The sequence below is a fragment of the Sciurus vulgaris genome (assembly GCF_902686455.1).
Source record: "Sciurus vulgaris genome assembly, chromosome: 10".
Taxonomy (NCBI): Eukaryota; Metazoa; Chordata; class Mammalia; order Rodentia; family Sciuridae; genus Sciurus; species Sciurus vulgaris.
The window spans coordinates 77,806,677-77,820,401 of NC_136470.1; the positions used below are offsets into that span (position 1 = coordinate 77,806,677).

The 13,725-nt window shown below is 40.2% G+C and overlaps 3 protein-coding genes across 9 annotated transcripts in view; 2 read left to right on the forward strand and 1 right to left on the reverse strand.

Moving 5' to 3' along the window:
• Positions 1-3,963, forward strand: part of SENP5 (SUMO specific peptidase 5) — a 42,416-nt gene extending 38,453 nt beyond the window's left edge. For all 3 annotated transcript variants that reach the window (XM_079156205.1, XM_079156207.1, XM_079156206.1), the window contains one exon: positions 507-3,963. In XM_079156205.1, the coding sequence (XP_079012331.1) occupies positions 507-617 (111 nt within the window). In that variant the 3' untranslated portion in view covers positions 618-3,963. The remainder of the gene's footprint in view (positions 1-506) is intronic.
• Positions 3,964-6,046: 2,083 nt separating this feature from the next.
• NCBP2 (nuclear cap binding protein subunit 2) lies at positions 6,047-12,164 on the reverse strand (the record flags this gene model as incomplete). Of its 5 annotated transcripts, none has more annotated exons than XM_079156285.1 (5): positions 6,047-6,366; positions 7,093-7,231; positions 8,925-9,106; positions 11,672-11,794; positions 12,025-12,164. In XM_079156285.1, 3 exons carry the CDS (start codon positions 8,972-8,974, stop codon positions 6,295-6,297), a joined length of 261 nt encoding a protein of 86 aa, XP_079012411.1. In that variant the 3' UTR covers positions 6,047-6,294. The 5 variants fall into 5 exon arrangements, with proteins under 5 accessions (XP_079012411.1, XP_079012412.1, XP_079012409.1 ...); XM_079156286.1 differs by lacking the exon at positions 12,025-12,164 and adding an exon at positions 11,919-11,943; XM_079156283.1 differs by lacking the exon at positions 11,672-11,794 and having other exon boundaries at positions 12,025-12,153.
• Positions 12,165-12,303: 139 nt separating this feature from the next.
• NCBP2AS2 (NCBP2 antisense 2 (head to head)) lies at positions 12,304-13,057 on the forward strand. The gene has a single exon (XM_079156295.1). The coding sequence runs from the start codon at positions 12,331-12,333 to the stop codon at positions 12,622-12,624; it is 294 nt and encodes a 97-aa protein (XP_079012421.1). The 5' UTR covers positions 12,304-12,330; the 3' UTR covers positions 12,625-13,057.
• Positions 13,058-13,725: the final 668 nt, after the last annotated feature.

Sequence of the window (13,725 nt, forward strand, 5' to 3'; positions counted from 1 at the left end):
AGTAATTAGATCTTAAATAAAGGTCACATTCAGAAACTGTCACCCCATGGTCTCTGGGTGGTCTTAAAGGGCAATGGGAAATTTTCTGTTATACATATATTTATGAAGGAAATTATCTAATCTACAAAATTTAGAGATTTGCAAGGATCTTGAAAGATTCGTTTATTCATATACCTCATAAATGTTTGGGGTTTGTAAACAGATTTAAGTTCCCAAAGGCTATGTAATACCTGCATTTTCAGCAGATTGTATTTTGAGAAGAATTATAGCCTCTTCATCAGTTTAGTGCTTTTCACAGTATTGGGGGGTGGAGGGAAGGGTGATCCCTAGCTATACACTTGCCTGAAAAGCAAACTATGATTTGGAGATAAATGTTGTAAAACACCATATTGTCACAAGCGTCTGTAAACGTTATAATGCAGTCTTAGACTCTGTCAGGTCTGCATGTGGTGCTGGGCTATTGCACAACCCCACATACCACTTACGTGTTTCTGGGACCTTTGCAGTACTGCAAGTGCCTCGCTTTAGAGCAGCCTTTCCAGTTTTCACAAGAAGACATGCCCCGTGTGCGGAAGAGAATTTACAAGGAGCTGTGTGAGTGCCGGCTGCTGGACTGACTCAGCAGTGCTCTGCAAGTCTGACCAAGTTGGAACAGATGGTTTGTTACTTGAATCTCCAAACACTCATTTGAATTTTTACAGATATTCAGATCAGTGGTGTTGGGCCACTATTGTTACCTCAAATTTATTTTTTGCCCTTATTCATTTCTCCAATTACCATGTACTTTTTTTAATGTTCAGTTTGGTTTCATTTTTAATTTTATGGATTCCTCGCGTCCCTCCCATATTTAATATTTATTGTCCAAACGCATGCATATAGACAGAGCATGCAATGAAGAGTATTAAAAAAAAAAAAAGCCTAGTAGATTTGGTGCAGCTTTTGAAACTTAGTTAGTGTGAACTGAATACAGGTTTAAAATTTAATCTCAGAACCTAAAAATGCAAATGTTTTTGATACAGCATAACTTGGAGTAGTCTGTGTTCCCTGGGGCCTAAAGGGTAGCTAGGAGTGGTTTTGACAAAGCCAGTTCAGTTTTGCCTTTACCAGCAGCACCTTTCACTGACTTCCCTCTCCAAGGGAGTCTTAGAGAGTGAGATACATTCCTTTTGAAGGGTGAGATGGAAGTTGGTTATAAAGTGATGGGTTGTGTTCTGTTCATGGAGGCATGCTTGCAAGCAAGGAGCCTGCTTTGGGAAGAGTTGATACCGTATGAGAAAAAGCAGTGTCTGGGGCCAGTTACCTTAACAAATGAGATTTCAGTCCTGGTCTTAGGAATTACGATGCATAGCCTAAATCTTATAAAGGCTTTTTCTGCAACATTTAATTCCCTGGATTTTTCTGATTTTGACCTATGCAAAAACTTGGTATCTATCAGACCAGTGGTCAGACAAATGAGATTGAGACTTTCGAGAAGTAATTTATAAGTTGTTACTTTCCTTATGTTGCCTCCTATATGAAAGAAATTAAGATTTACTGAATACATTTCTATTTCTAGTGTATCTGAAATATAAACATTCAAAATTGAAGGGTGACTTCTTTTGCAGATGCATGGGTAGAAGAGGGAAGGTAATAAAGAAAGCTTGGTTCCCTAGGAGTACAGTAATGTATTAAAATTGTTTCCCTCCTCTCCAGGATCTCCCTTACATTCAGGGTTCATTTGGCTTCTGTACAACCAATCCTGACATTTCAGCATGGGAGTTACTTTTTTCCCTTCTGTTGAACTTCTATCATCAAGGGACAGGCTGTAATGTGGCCCTTTCCTTATACTTAGCTGCATTGGGATGAAAGTAATGGATTTTACATCTTTTATCTGACCTTTTGTGACATATTTGAAAGGAAAGGAAGTAAGGAAAGACACATATTCAACTACCCAATTATCTTTTCTGAACCGGGAGAGGAAAATATATTGGTAACAAATTAAGTAAATGGCTGAAGACACTTGAATTTATGCCTGGTTAGGTGTGTGAGTGTTGAAAAGAAAAAGCTAAAATACCTAACTTGGCTGTAAGTTGTGACTAAGACGAGGCTGACTGCCAGCAATTGATGGTTAAGTCAGACCGAGTTTACATGTTTACGCATGTAAACCACTGTTGACACTGGGAAGCAACCTCTCCCAATCCCTCCAGACTCACACGCCTTAGTATAAATCAGGTCAGTATTTCTTACTCTGTGTTGGGGTCATTAAAGACTGAAGTAGAGGCACTTTAATGCTATACTATATACTATAGGTAAGGTTGTCACCATTAGGAAAGATGAGAATTTATAGTGAGGAGATGTTGTCTTAAGGTTTCCAGACATAATTATGCAAACATGGGATATTTCAAAATTTATGAGAAGTTGGTTTTCTTTTTGTTGTTGTTGTTGTTTTGTTTTTGTTTTTTTGGTGGGGTTGTACCAAAGTAGCTAGTAAGTAAGTAGGCTGTTGACTCCAAAATGCCTCATACTTCAAAATGAGGGAGTATCTCACTTCCCCACTGACAGAGTCATCATGCAGAAAACAGAAAATTCTGCAAAAATAAAATCTTTTTTCCTTTTTTGGGGTTTTTTTTTGTTTGTTTGTTTGTTTGTTTTTTGGCAGTGCTGCGGATTACTAGGCAAGTGCTCTACCATTGAGACACATGCCCAGCCCTCCTTCAACAACCTTAATGCCCAGAGCTTGAGTTGCCACTTCTTCCAGTGTGAGATATGGTCATCATATCAGCACTGGGTCATGCACGAATGATCATAGAAACCTCAAGTGAGCTGTCCATATCTAGTTACTCTTTCACTTCCAACATCATAGGGCACCCTGAGGTGCACTGCCTGGCATGGTTTAGCCTAAATGTTGAATATTTAAGTCTTTTTTTAAAATGTTTCTGTCAATCATGAAACTTGGTTTCAGCACATTTAATTGCTTTTTCTTCTTGTAATTAGATATAAACCTCTATTTAGCTGAAGTCCTAGATTAGTCCTTTGACCTGATGTTTGCAGTAATTGCTTCCTTGCAACAAAGGCATTTTTGAAATATACTCTGGGCTGTTGGTGAAAAGACACTGCTTTACCATCGTTTGCCTGGCAATGAACCATCTGGCTTCCCACAAGACAGACAGACCTCATGGTTTTGGGGCTGAGTGCAGGCCTCGCACGAAAGAACAGTATGACAAGTCTTCAATCAGCTGTCCAGTCAGCTCTATGGGCAAACTTACCAGGTTATAGTTGCTTCTTTCTAGTGGTCTTTTCTTTGTTTAATGTGTAGCAATGAACATAGGTTTAATGCATCTTTTAGTTTTATCAAGAATCATAGAGAATCAACTTTCAGTTAGCCTTTTTAAGGAAGGAAAAGGAAGCAGTTGCTGCCAGTAATCCCCACACCATATTTTTGGCTTTGCCTTATATTTTCTACTTCTGTTGAATATGAGTAACATGGTCATTTGAGTTTATAGTTGGAACAAAACAATTACAGACCTAACTGGGACACAGCCAGCACTCACCTAATCTGCCGCCCTTTTTTCTCTACAATTGTAGTTCACTGCTTCCCTGGGTTAATTGGGAGGGGAGGGAGGGTCTGGGAGATTCACAACCTTTCAGGCAAGAAATGGTGAATAGTTGAATTAGATATGCCAGTTACCTGCTGTCCTTAATTATATTAAGAAACCAAGTTAATTGGCAGTTGTAAAGCACATACTTTGTTATGTGCTAGGCTGTGCCTCCTGGCCTACAGATAATTTAAGACCTAGGGAATACCATCAGAAAAGTACTAATTGTATTGGGTGTTATAAAAGCAGACCTAGACAAGTTGTTCACTTAAATGGTACTTGTTGGTCAGAAAAAGAATTTCAAAAGATTATCATGTAAAATTACAGTACTCAACCCTTCTAGCAAAGTATTTTTTTGAAAAATAAACTAAATGCCTTTATAAACTCATGTTCTCTTGTGTTGGATAATTATACTGCTTGGTGAGTAGTAAGTTCTCCTGAAAACACTCTAATCATAACCAGACTCGTTTAAGAATAGAACAGTGTAGGCTCCTAAGTGGCCTACCCTTAGAGCACTACTGTCCAACAGAATTTTCTGCAATGATGAAAATGTTGTTTTTATTTACTGTAACAGTCACTAGCACATGTCTACTAAGCACTTAAAATGTGGTCAGTGTAACACAGAAACTGAATGTTTATTTTTGTTAAACAGCCACAGTTGGCCAGTGGTTGTTATATTGGATTACAGAACTCTAAACCAAGTTGCATATTTTACACTTTAGCTAATAAGGTAATTCCCAGATAATTCTATAGATCGCCATCTGGCTAGATCTGACACTTCACCCACTATCATATTCCCTGAACCTAGGTAGCATATATTTCCTAGTTCTCACTTTTCTGATTAAAGTGGGATACTGTTCTTGAGAGAGATAGGAAAGAGGATGCAAAAAAGACTCATTTAGTGTCCTCAAGCACAAGAAACATCTGGTCCCCTTAATTCAATGCCAAATTGTTTTCATAAGAATGTCCATGCTTTCTTCACATGAAGCCATAACTACTTATAAATGTTACATTGAAATGAACATGAAATTCTGCATGTTTATTCAGAGTCTCTCCCAAACTCATTTACAGACAGTACAGAGTAGAGTAAAGGAGTTCTAGAACAAGTCCCTTTTTATAGGTGAGGAAAGAGGCCAAGACAGTAAGTTGGTCCAGCTTTATTGAAATCTGTTATAGAAGACACAATTCAAATAAGAATCACAGTCTTTGGTTTTAAGGCCTGTAAAATCTGAGTTTTTTCACCACACAAGAATACAAAATATATTAGTTCAAACTACATTGTAAAAACAAATTCTAAAAATGAATAATGTGTCCTGATTGTTTGCAAATGGTTTCTTCCTAAGCACTTAACAACTGTTCTAGCTCTTTAAAAAATTAAAACAGTTTAGAATTTAATGAGAAAACCCACGTTTATTATAACGTGAAAGCTATTCACATTCAGCCCCAACTTTCACAAACTACTGGAAGATACTTTGAAAAAAAATTCACATTTTTTACATACTAGGGAAAATTATACTCACATATAATATTAGAAATCACCTCTTGCCTTACAAATGCAAAATAAATTCTCTAGACTCCCCTGGCTTGAACCGTAGTAAGCACAATTTGGGAAAAATAAAAAAGACTTCAGTTTGAGAAGTAGCTGAAATAGACACTTTCTTTAAGAAACCTTTCTCTGTTTTTGTGAAGCATTCTCTGTCATCAAGCTCTTTTAAAAAAGAACTCATTCTATTCCCAGGACTACATTTAAAATGGAAAGAATAAATTTGATGGCCTTTACAGCAAACTTCATCATGTCAAGGAAATTCTTTAACACATGTCTCCTGATATTTCATTCCATTTCCTACTAATAGTGTCTTCCCCTACCCACCAGAATATGTGAGGTTTTCTGTATTGCAAACCCTTGCTTTGTTGTTGTTGTTAGCTTTAGGTAAAACATCTTTTGAAAAATGTATATAATTCTTCAAACCCTGCACCTACTTTTGTGCTGTGTAAGGAATGGAAGTGGGACATGTCCCTGGGACCATCTCAGGTTTACTTACTTCTATACCAACTAGTTAGGAAGCTCCCTTGACCCTTTAAAGATTAGAATTCAACATAAAAAACATATTCAGTTGTCAAACACCTGTTGCTAATTTAAAACAAAGCTATACCACATAGCAAAATTCCATTTATTAAACTTTATCTCGTGCAAACTTAAATTTTAAAAAATATTCATTCCAGGCCCCAGTGTAGATCATGAACCTACTTAAGATACAAACATGGTAAAACAAATTATTACATTTTTCCATTTTCCTTTAAAAAGTGTGGCATTTTTGGCTGACGGAATAATCAACATTATAGATCAAACCTGTTGCTAAGGAACACTTTGTGTTGTTGGGGAGGGTTCTGGGGATCTAACCAGGGCTTTAAACATGTGAAGCAGGCACTGTACCACTGTACCACTGTACCACTGAGCCACATCCCCACATCCCCAGCCCCAGAGAACACAATTTTAGACCTGGTAACTGAAAATCATCTGGTAACTTGACACATGGCCAGTATTCTAAGATTAGAATTAAAGGCATTCTTTTGTATTCTGTCTGTCCTTTAATAATTTTCAGGAGAAACCATGTAAAGGCTTGCAGCTCAGTAGACACTGATCATACTGTGGGTAATGTTCTTCAACAAACTCAACAGGCCAGTGGAGGGAGTTTTGCATTGATGGGGCTCTCACCTCTCACTGCTTTTGTGCCAGTTTTCCATAGCCACCTCTCCCAGCATCATAGTCTTGTCGATACTCATCTCGAACCTTAATTGAAAAAGAACACACAGAGTTACAGTATATAGATATTGGTATAACATAAACTTCCCACAACCATGTCAAAAATAGCTAAATCTTTTTAGATGTCATGTGAACATTTCAACAACCTATGTATTAGGATCTGTGAGGTTTTTGTGTGTGTGGTACTGGGGACTGAACCCAGGACCTCATATGTGCTAGGCAAGTGCCCTACCACTGAGCTATACCCCGGTATTGAACTCTTTAAAGTAAAACCCATTTCAGAGTATTTTACTTTTGTTGTACACACAAGTGCAAAATATCTAGCCCCTAGCAGAAGTTCAATAACAATTGCTTATTGAAATGAATAGCATATACTATCTCAAGGTTTAAAAAAGAATTCATCAAAACCAATGGGTGACTGGGTGCAGTGACACACACCTGTAATCCCAGTGGCTCAGGAGGCTGAGACAGGAGGTTGGAGAGTTCAAAGCCAGCCTTAGCAAAAGTGAGGCGCTAAGCAACTCAGTGAGACCCTGTCTCTAAATAAAATACAAAATAGGGATGGGGATGTGGGTCAGTGGTTGAGTGCCTCTGAGTTCAATCCCTGGTACCAAAAAAAAAAAAAAAAAAAAAAAAGGGTGGTTTTTCTCCAGGGTTACAGGCAAAAATTAGTAAAAGAGTAAATACAGTTTGAAAAAACACCTGTCATTATGACTACAATCCAAGGCAGGGCTCAGCCCAGAGACTGCATACCTGGCCCCCTGATCGCCCACGTCCATATTGCCTGCCCTCCTTAAAGCCTGCATCCCAGTCTGTGCGAATGATCCGGTCATCCAGACGTGTTCCATTTATATACCGCATGGCATTTTCTGCATCTGCTCTAGAATAATATCTTTAAGTTTAAATATTAAGGAACATAAGCATTTCTCCAAATGTCTGGGGAAGTAACATTTAAATAAAGCTAAATTGTTAAGAAAAAGTACAAAAATAAATCCAAGCAGATGGAGTTAAAAGACGTTTCAGCTTACACAAGCCTACTGGTCCAAAAGCACTTAGGTAAAGAAAATATACCACTTTTCTAGGGCTACCTTGGTTGTGATTTCCTGAATATTCCTATTAATATTTATTTGGTCCATCCCTTCTTTTGTATATGTGGTACTGGGGATCAAACCCAGGTTCTTATGCATGCCAGGCAAACTCTACCACTGGAGCAATATCCCCAGCCCTGTCGCCATGTTTTGATTTGCAGAATATAAAATATGGTCAGTGCAGGTTTAAATCATAAACTATGCACTTCTTATCCAAGAAACTGCACCTAACCCAAACTGTATATTAGAGAACAATCTTTGTAAACAGAGGTGGCAGTGTGTATGGAACTATCACTGCATTTCACTAGATGGAGAGATTTCAAAGTATTAACCAGGTTAGAAGTTCCCATACATTTAATCAGTTTTACTCTACATGGTATTTTTTAAAATCTCTAAAAGCAATTCTGATTAATAGCTGCGTTTGGGAAATGCTGACTTAGGCTTTTTTCTCATCTTTACACAGGTAGGGAAACATTTGGTAGAATTCATTTATATAATGCCTAGCACATAGTAGGCATTTGGTAATCCTCTTTAAAAAAATTTTTTTTCGTTGTAGGCGGACACAATACTTTTACTTTTTTAATGTTCTGCTGAGGATCAAACCCAGGGCCTCACAAGTGCTAGGCGAGCACTCTGCCCCCAGCCTGGCATTCAGTAATCTTTGTTGAATGAATGAATGTTAGAAAAGCCAGCTAGCATCAGTAATCTCTTTTGGGCACTTTCCATCATGACTGTTGACTTTAATCTATAACGCAAATGGAAACACTCTAATCCTTAGACTCATTAACAACTAATTGATAGTTGAGATCTTTTGTTTTTACATTGTTTTCCCTGTGAACTCTTCTTGCCACTGCTACCAGAAAACAAAACCTGACAAAACTGGTCCCTTGTGTTTGGAGAGAGAACTGAAAAGCTTGCTTGGCCCAGAAATCAGATATCAAAAATCCAAGTGAGGCTGGTCACACACCTATAATCCTAGCTGTTCATGTAGTTGAGGCACAAGGACCATTTAAGCCCAGGAGTTTGAGACTAGCCTGGGCAACATAGCAAGCCCTATCTAAAAAAAAAAAAAAAAAAAAACTAGTGAAGAATGGGTTCAGAAACAGGGCTTTACATTTAAGCTGATAAGAATGAACACATTCTTCCTTTCTTCTCAAGATCCCATTAAAATGATAGGAAAGAAGCATACATGAAAAGGCCATTAGCTGACCAGAGTGAAAAAAAGCTGATAGGGCTGTGATGTACCTGGGTACCTCCTTGGTAGAATGCTGGCATACAGTGTGCAAGGTCCTCGGTTCAATTCCCAGTACCAGAAAACAAAACATGAATTCAGAATAGAACTCAATATTACTGGCTTTTATAGCATCAGTGTAGACACACGGAAGAAGACAAGTGTAGGGATGCTAATCTAAGATCCCAGTTTTTCAAAAACAGGCAGCCAACCACTCTGAGCTCTACTTTGGTTCAACAGTTACATTAGACACCCAGGAAGGATACTCCACAAAACAGAATCCACATGCTGTTTTTTTTACTTTATCCAGACCCATAATGATCTTCTTTATGTCACCACTTTTGCTGAAAAGTTCATAAATTTGTTCTTCAGTTGTGTAAAAGGAAAGATTTCCAACATACAATGTACAGCTTTTCTTCAGTAATTTTTCTTGTTCTTCATTATCACCCTAGAATTTCAGAGAAAAACATGTCAATTTAAAAACAAAGGCCTTGCTTAAATAATATTCCTAAGTATGATTTTAAAATAATGTCCTAAGCCAAGTGTACATGCCTATAATCCTAGCTACTGGGAAGGCTGAGGCAGGAGCATTCCAAGTTCAAGGTCAGCCTGGGCAACTTAGTGAGACCCTGTCTCAAAATAAAAAAGGGCTGGGGTATAGCTCACTGGTAGAGCACCCCTGGGTTCAATCCTCAACATGGGTGGGGGCAATCATTAACTCTGATTTAAAACAAAAAAAGGATGCAGGGGGTGTTCACATTCTGTGAAGATTTGACTTATGTAAAGGTCCAGACTGTTTTTAGTGGAGAGAAAAGGCATACAGCTTTCTCTCTACTGCCCCAGGCTACATACCAGTAGCATGCCTTTTTTTCTTGCATATTAAGGTCCTCAGCACTGGATCCTTCTCTAAGGGCCCAAGTCTAAATTCCAGACTTTCACCCATTATATTAGAAAGGTCCCATTTATCCTCTGTAGTAAAAAAAAAAAAAAAAAAATTTCCAGAGTTAGTGTTCCCCTGGTAATATTCCCATAGAGAATATCCAAAACAACTGCTTTAATAATTTACATGCTCGTATTTTTTTCTTCTGAGTGTAGGAAAAAATTTAGTGATAATTAAAATTTGTTACTTTTTCTTTTTCCTTTTTCTTTTCAGTGCTGGATATTGAACCCTATGGGCACTGTACCACTGAGAGAAATCTCCAACCCTTTTTATTTTGACACAGGGTCTTGCTGAATTGCCCAGGCTGGCCTTGAACTTGCATTCCTCCTGCCTTGGCCTCCAAAGTAGCTAGGATGATAGGTGTGGGCCATCACACCCAGCAAGATCTCACTTTCTTAATGGACCTCTTAATATGAAGACAGGATGAAGCCAGAGACAGAAGTACAACTGAGCTTTAGTCAATACACACAACAATCTCTGGGGACAAGATAGCTCATCATGAATGAGACATATTTTAGACGCTGATTTGACACCTTGAGGATAAGTGTAATTAAACAGAAAGCCAACCAGCAGACCTGTTCTCAGACCCTTCTGATCCAACTGAGGGCTCTGATATTAACCAATATGATGGTATTCCAGCCTGAAGAGTAGCTGAGAAGATCTGTACTCTGCCCCGAAAGAGCACCTTTCCAAGAGAGCTACTCCATATGTCATGTTGATAAAGTTTTCTTCATTCTGAGAATATGACATCACTTGTCTCTGAATGCTTTTTGGCAAGTGCTCAGAGTAATAGGTTCCATGTGATCACATTCCATGGTAGATTAGAGAAATATACAAAAACATCAAAAAGAAACTAAATTATGGTACATCTATAAACTGCAGCTCCTTAAAAAAAAAAAAAAAAAAAAAAAAAAAGTCCATCTACATGGAGTACAAAGTAGAAAAGGGTACAGAACAGTGTGAAGGGTATGCTTCAAGTTATAGTTTTTACAAAGCATGAATATATACAGATATCACACACCAGAAACTGGTAATTATGCTGCTTCTGGGGAGAATCAGGGACTGCAGGTCAGAGACTTCAATGTATGTTGTTTCATTTAATTCTCAAAACTATATGAGGTAAGTCATAATTTATTATTCCCCTTTTACATATGAGAGAAGACAGTTAAGTAATCTAAAGTCATATACTACTCAATAGTTGTAGCTGGAATTCAAAACCAGTTTTTTCCCCAATCCCATACTGCCTTAAAATGTACATTGGACAAGTCACTCTGTTAAAAACAGGTTTCAGAACTTAAGAGTTTGAGTCATTAAAGAAGATACATTAAAGAATTTACATTTTACACTACTGCTGTTACTGATTTGTTAAAATTATGGACAGGAGAAATATTCTTTTTCTATTTTTACTACACATGTAAGTAATGCCCAAAGATCCTATGTCTTAATTAAAAAACAACTGTGGTATGTATACCTTTGGTATATTAATGTGGATTCCATTTAGGGCACCCTAGATATTCCATATGACTATATACTACTATCTAAAGTAGTAGACTTTAGATTATAGAAATGAACCCTTTCAATTTTAATCTTGTAGGACAGATGCTTATACAAGATGGTTAAGAACTGTAAAAACTGCAGAAGTGAAAAATCATTCCTGGCACATGGGGAAGTGGTAAAGCATCCCTAGGTTTAATCCCCATTAAATAAATAATTGGGTTGAGTAGCCGCAGCACCCTATCCTACCCCCGCCTTTGCTAATCCAGAAAAGCTCATCTGGATTATCTGCAGCCCTCTCTGCTTCCACAAAATATTGTGACATACTCTAAACTAAAATTTCTTTCTTCTAAAATCCAGCAATTCTCTGATCTTGATGTCCAGTTATCCTCAACGTGCTCAGCTTGGCTATACCCTCTCCACACCGAGGCCTCCTCATGTCTTCCACCCACAATGGAGAATTTTGCAGAATTATCGTACTAGAGAATGGAAGGACTCGAAGCGCCAAAGGGCATTGGTTGATTTTTTAAAATAATATTTTTAAAAGCCCCGATATCTGGGTAATGCGCCTCCACATACCCTGGGAGTGGAAAGGACACCCCATTCCTGTCATCACAGTCACTCTGCCGAGGCACAGCCCGTGAAAACGAGCCACCACTTCTGCCGCTCGAACCTCTGCACTGGCCCTGGTACAGGCAGCGGCTGCAAGGGAATGGGAAAGCGAGTCTGAAATTCCCTTTCTAAGACAAAGTGGCTTCAGTGAGACCCAAAGGCCCTTCGGGCATCCATCCCTTGCCTCCCAGCAGGTACTAGGACCCCACTTCACGTTTCGACACCATGAAGAATGTGAGACGACACAATGAGACAAGTGCAAACCGTTCCTCAGCGTTCTGGCCCAGGGCCTGCCCGCCTCGCGGTCCCGTTTTCCTCACCCGGAAGTGCTGGTCCCGGTACTGGCTCAGCTCCACATAGGAGTCGCTGCGCAGCGCCTTCAGGAGGCCACCCGACATAGTGCACAAAGGTCGACAAGGACGCGGCAGCTCAGGAAACAACCAGAGAACGGCAGCTGTGGCGGAAACGGAAGCGCGCGGAGGCGACAGCAGAAAGTAGAAGTCGACGGACCCAATCCCAGCGCGGCAGTGTCGTCATCACTCAGGCGCAGACGTGGTCCGTCCTTGGACGCGGCCGATTGGGAAGCGAGAGCGGCGTGCTCTCGGTTCCGACTTGCTTAGAAGAGGATGGTTCTCCGGCGTCTGTTGGCCGCTCTGCTGCACAGCCCACAGTTGGTGGAGCGTCTGTCCGAGTCACGGCCTATCCGGCGTGCGGCGCAGCTCACTGCTTTCGCACTGCTGCAGGCGCAGTTGCGCGGCCAAGACGCAGCCCGCCGCCTACGGGCAGTCGCTGCCGGGCCGGTGGGCTCCCTGGGCCGCCGCGCTGCGCGATTCAGAGACACTTTCGTGCAAGAGCTACGCCGCGGCCTCCGGGACCGCCCGCCACCAGATAACCATAGGGGCCCGGGCGCAAACTCTTAACCTTGGACTGGATGGGCCGAGGTCACCTATTTTCCCTTTTGTGCGGTACTCCGACCTTGGCGTTAAGCAGTCATCTCAGGCACTGCACACAGCTTCGAATCCTGGTTCAGATTATCGTCCTTCAGACGTCCAGCTCTTAAAAGCTCTGGCCAAACCTACGTCTTCATCGAAATCCCGTGATTGAATAGAGAACGATGTGGAGAAAGATTCTAAAGATTGACAGGTAGGCTGGACCCAGGTATAACACGTACAGAGAGCCATGGACACACATCCAAAAAGAGCGCCTGCCCTCTGCAAATGGAACTAAAATTCTTGATAGATGCTGCTGCGTCAACACTGGTACAGCCAGGTATTGATTCCGGGAAGATCGTGGATTGAAAGACGACCCTGCAGCTGCCAAATTCTCTGATTAAATGTGTGGAGCTGATTAAAAGGCATGAGTGTGATACTTCTCTAACAAGATAGATTGGGAATCCTGGGGGCTGTAGGCTCATGGTAATATAGTTAACACATTAAATGCTATTCTGTGCTGTCCCTTGCTAATTGCATTCTGTGACTTATCTTACTTCTTACAAGCACATTCATATGAGGAAATAGGTCCCCAAAAGCCTGGCAGAGTGGGGTGTGAGCACAGGCATTTCACTCTATGTCCTTAATCACAGCTCTTTGCAGCATTTATCCTGCTTCTGAGAAATTACCTTCCCCAGTACAACCAGGCATGAATATTTCTGCCTATCAAGTGGGAAATGCCGTCACTTCGAGTCTTCTAGCTAAATTTCTGATCATCTCTACTTAGGCTATACAGTTAATCATGCGATCTAGAAAGCTTGAAGCCATAGAAAAAGCTTTAGACTGATTACCATTATTGATAAAGCATTGTGTGTTCTCAGTTCCTACTGAGGTAGACAGAGGGCCTCAGATACAGCATTGTGGGAGAATAATTTGTGGGTGTGCTGGGAATTGAACCCAAGACCTCAAGCATGCTAAGCGGGCACTCTATCACTAAGCTCTGCTTCCAGCCCCTGGGAGAATGGTTCTTAAAGGTAAGATATAGAAATGACTGGAGAGTTTCCCACCACCTCTCAGGGACAAAAGTAGAAG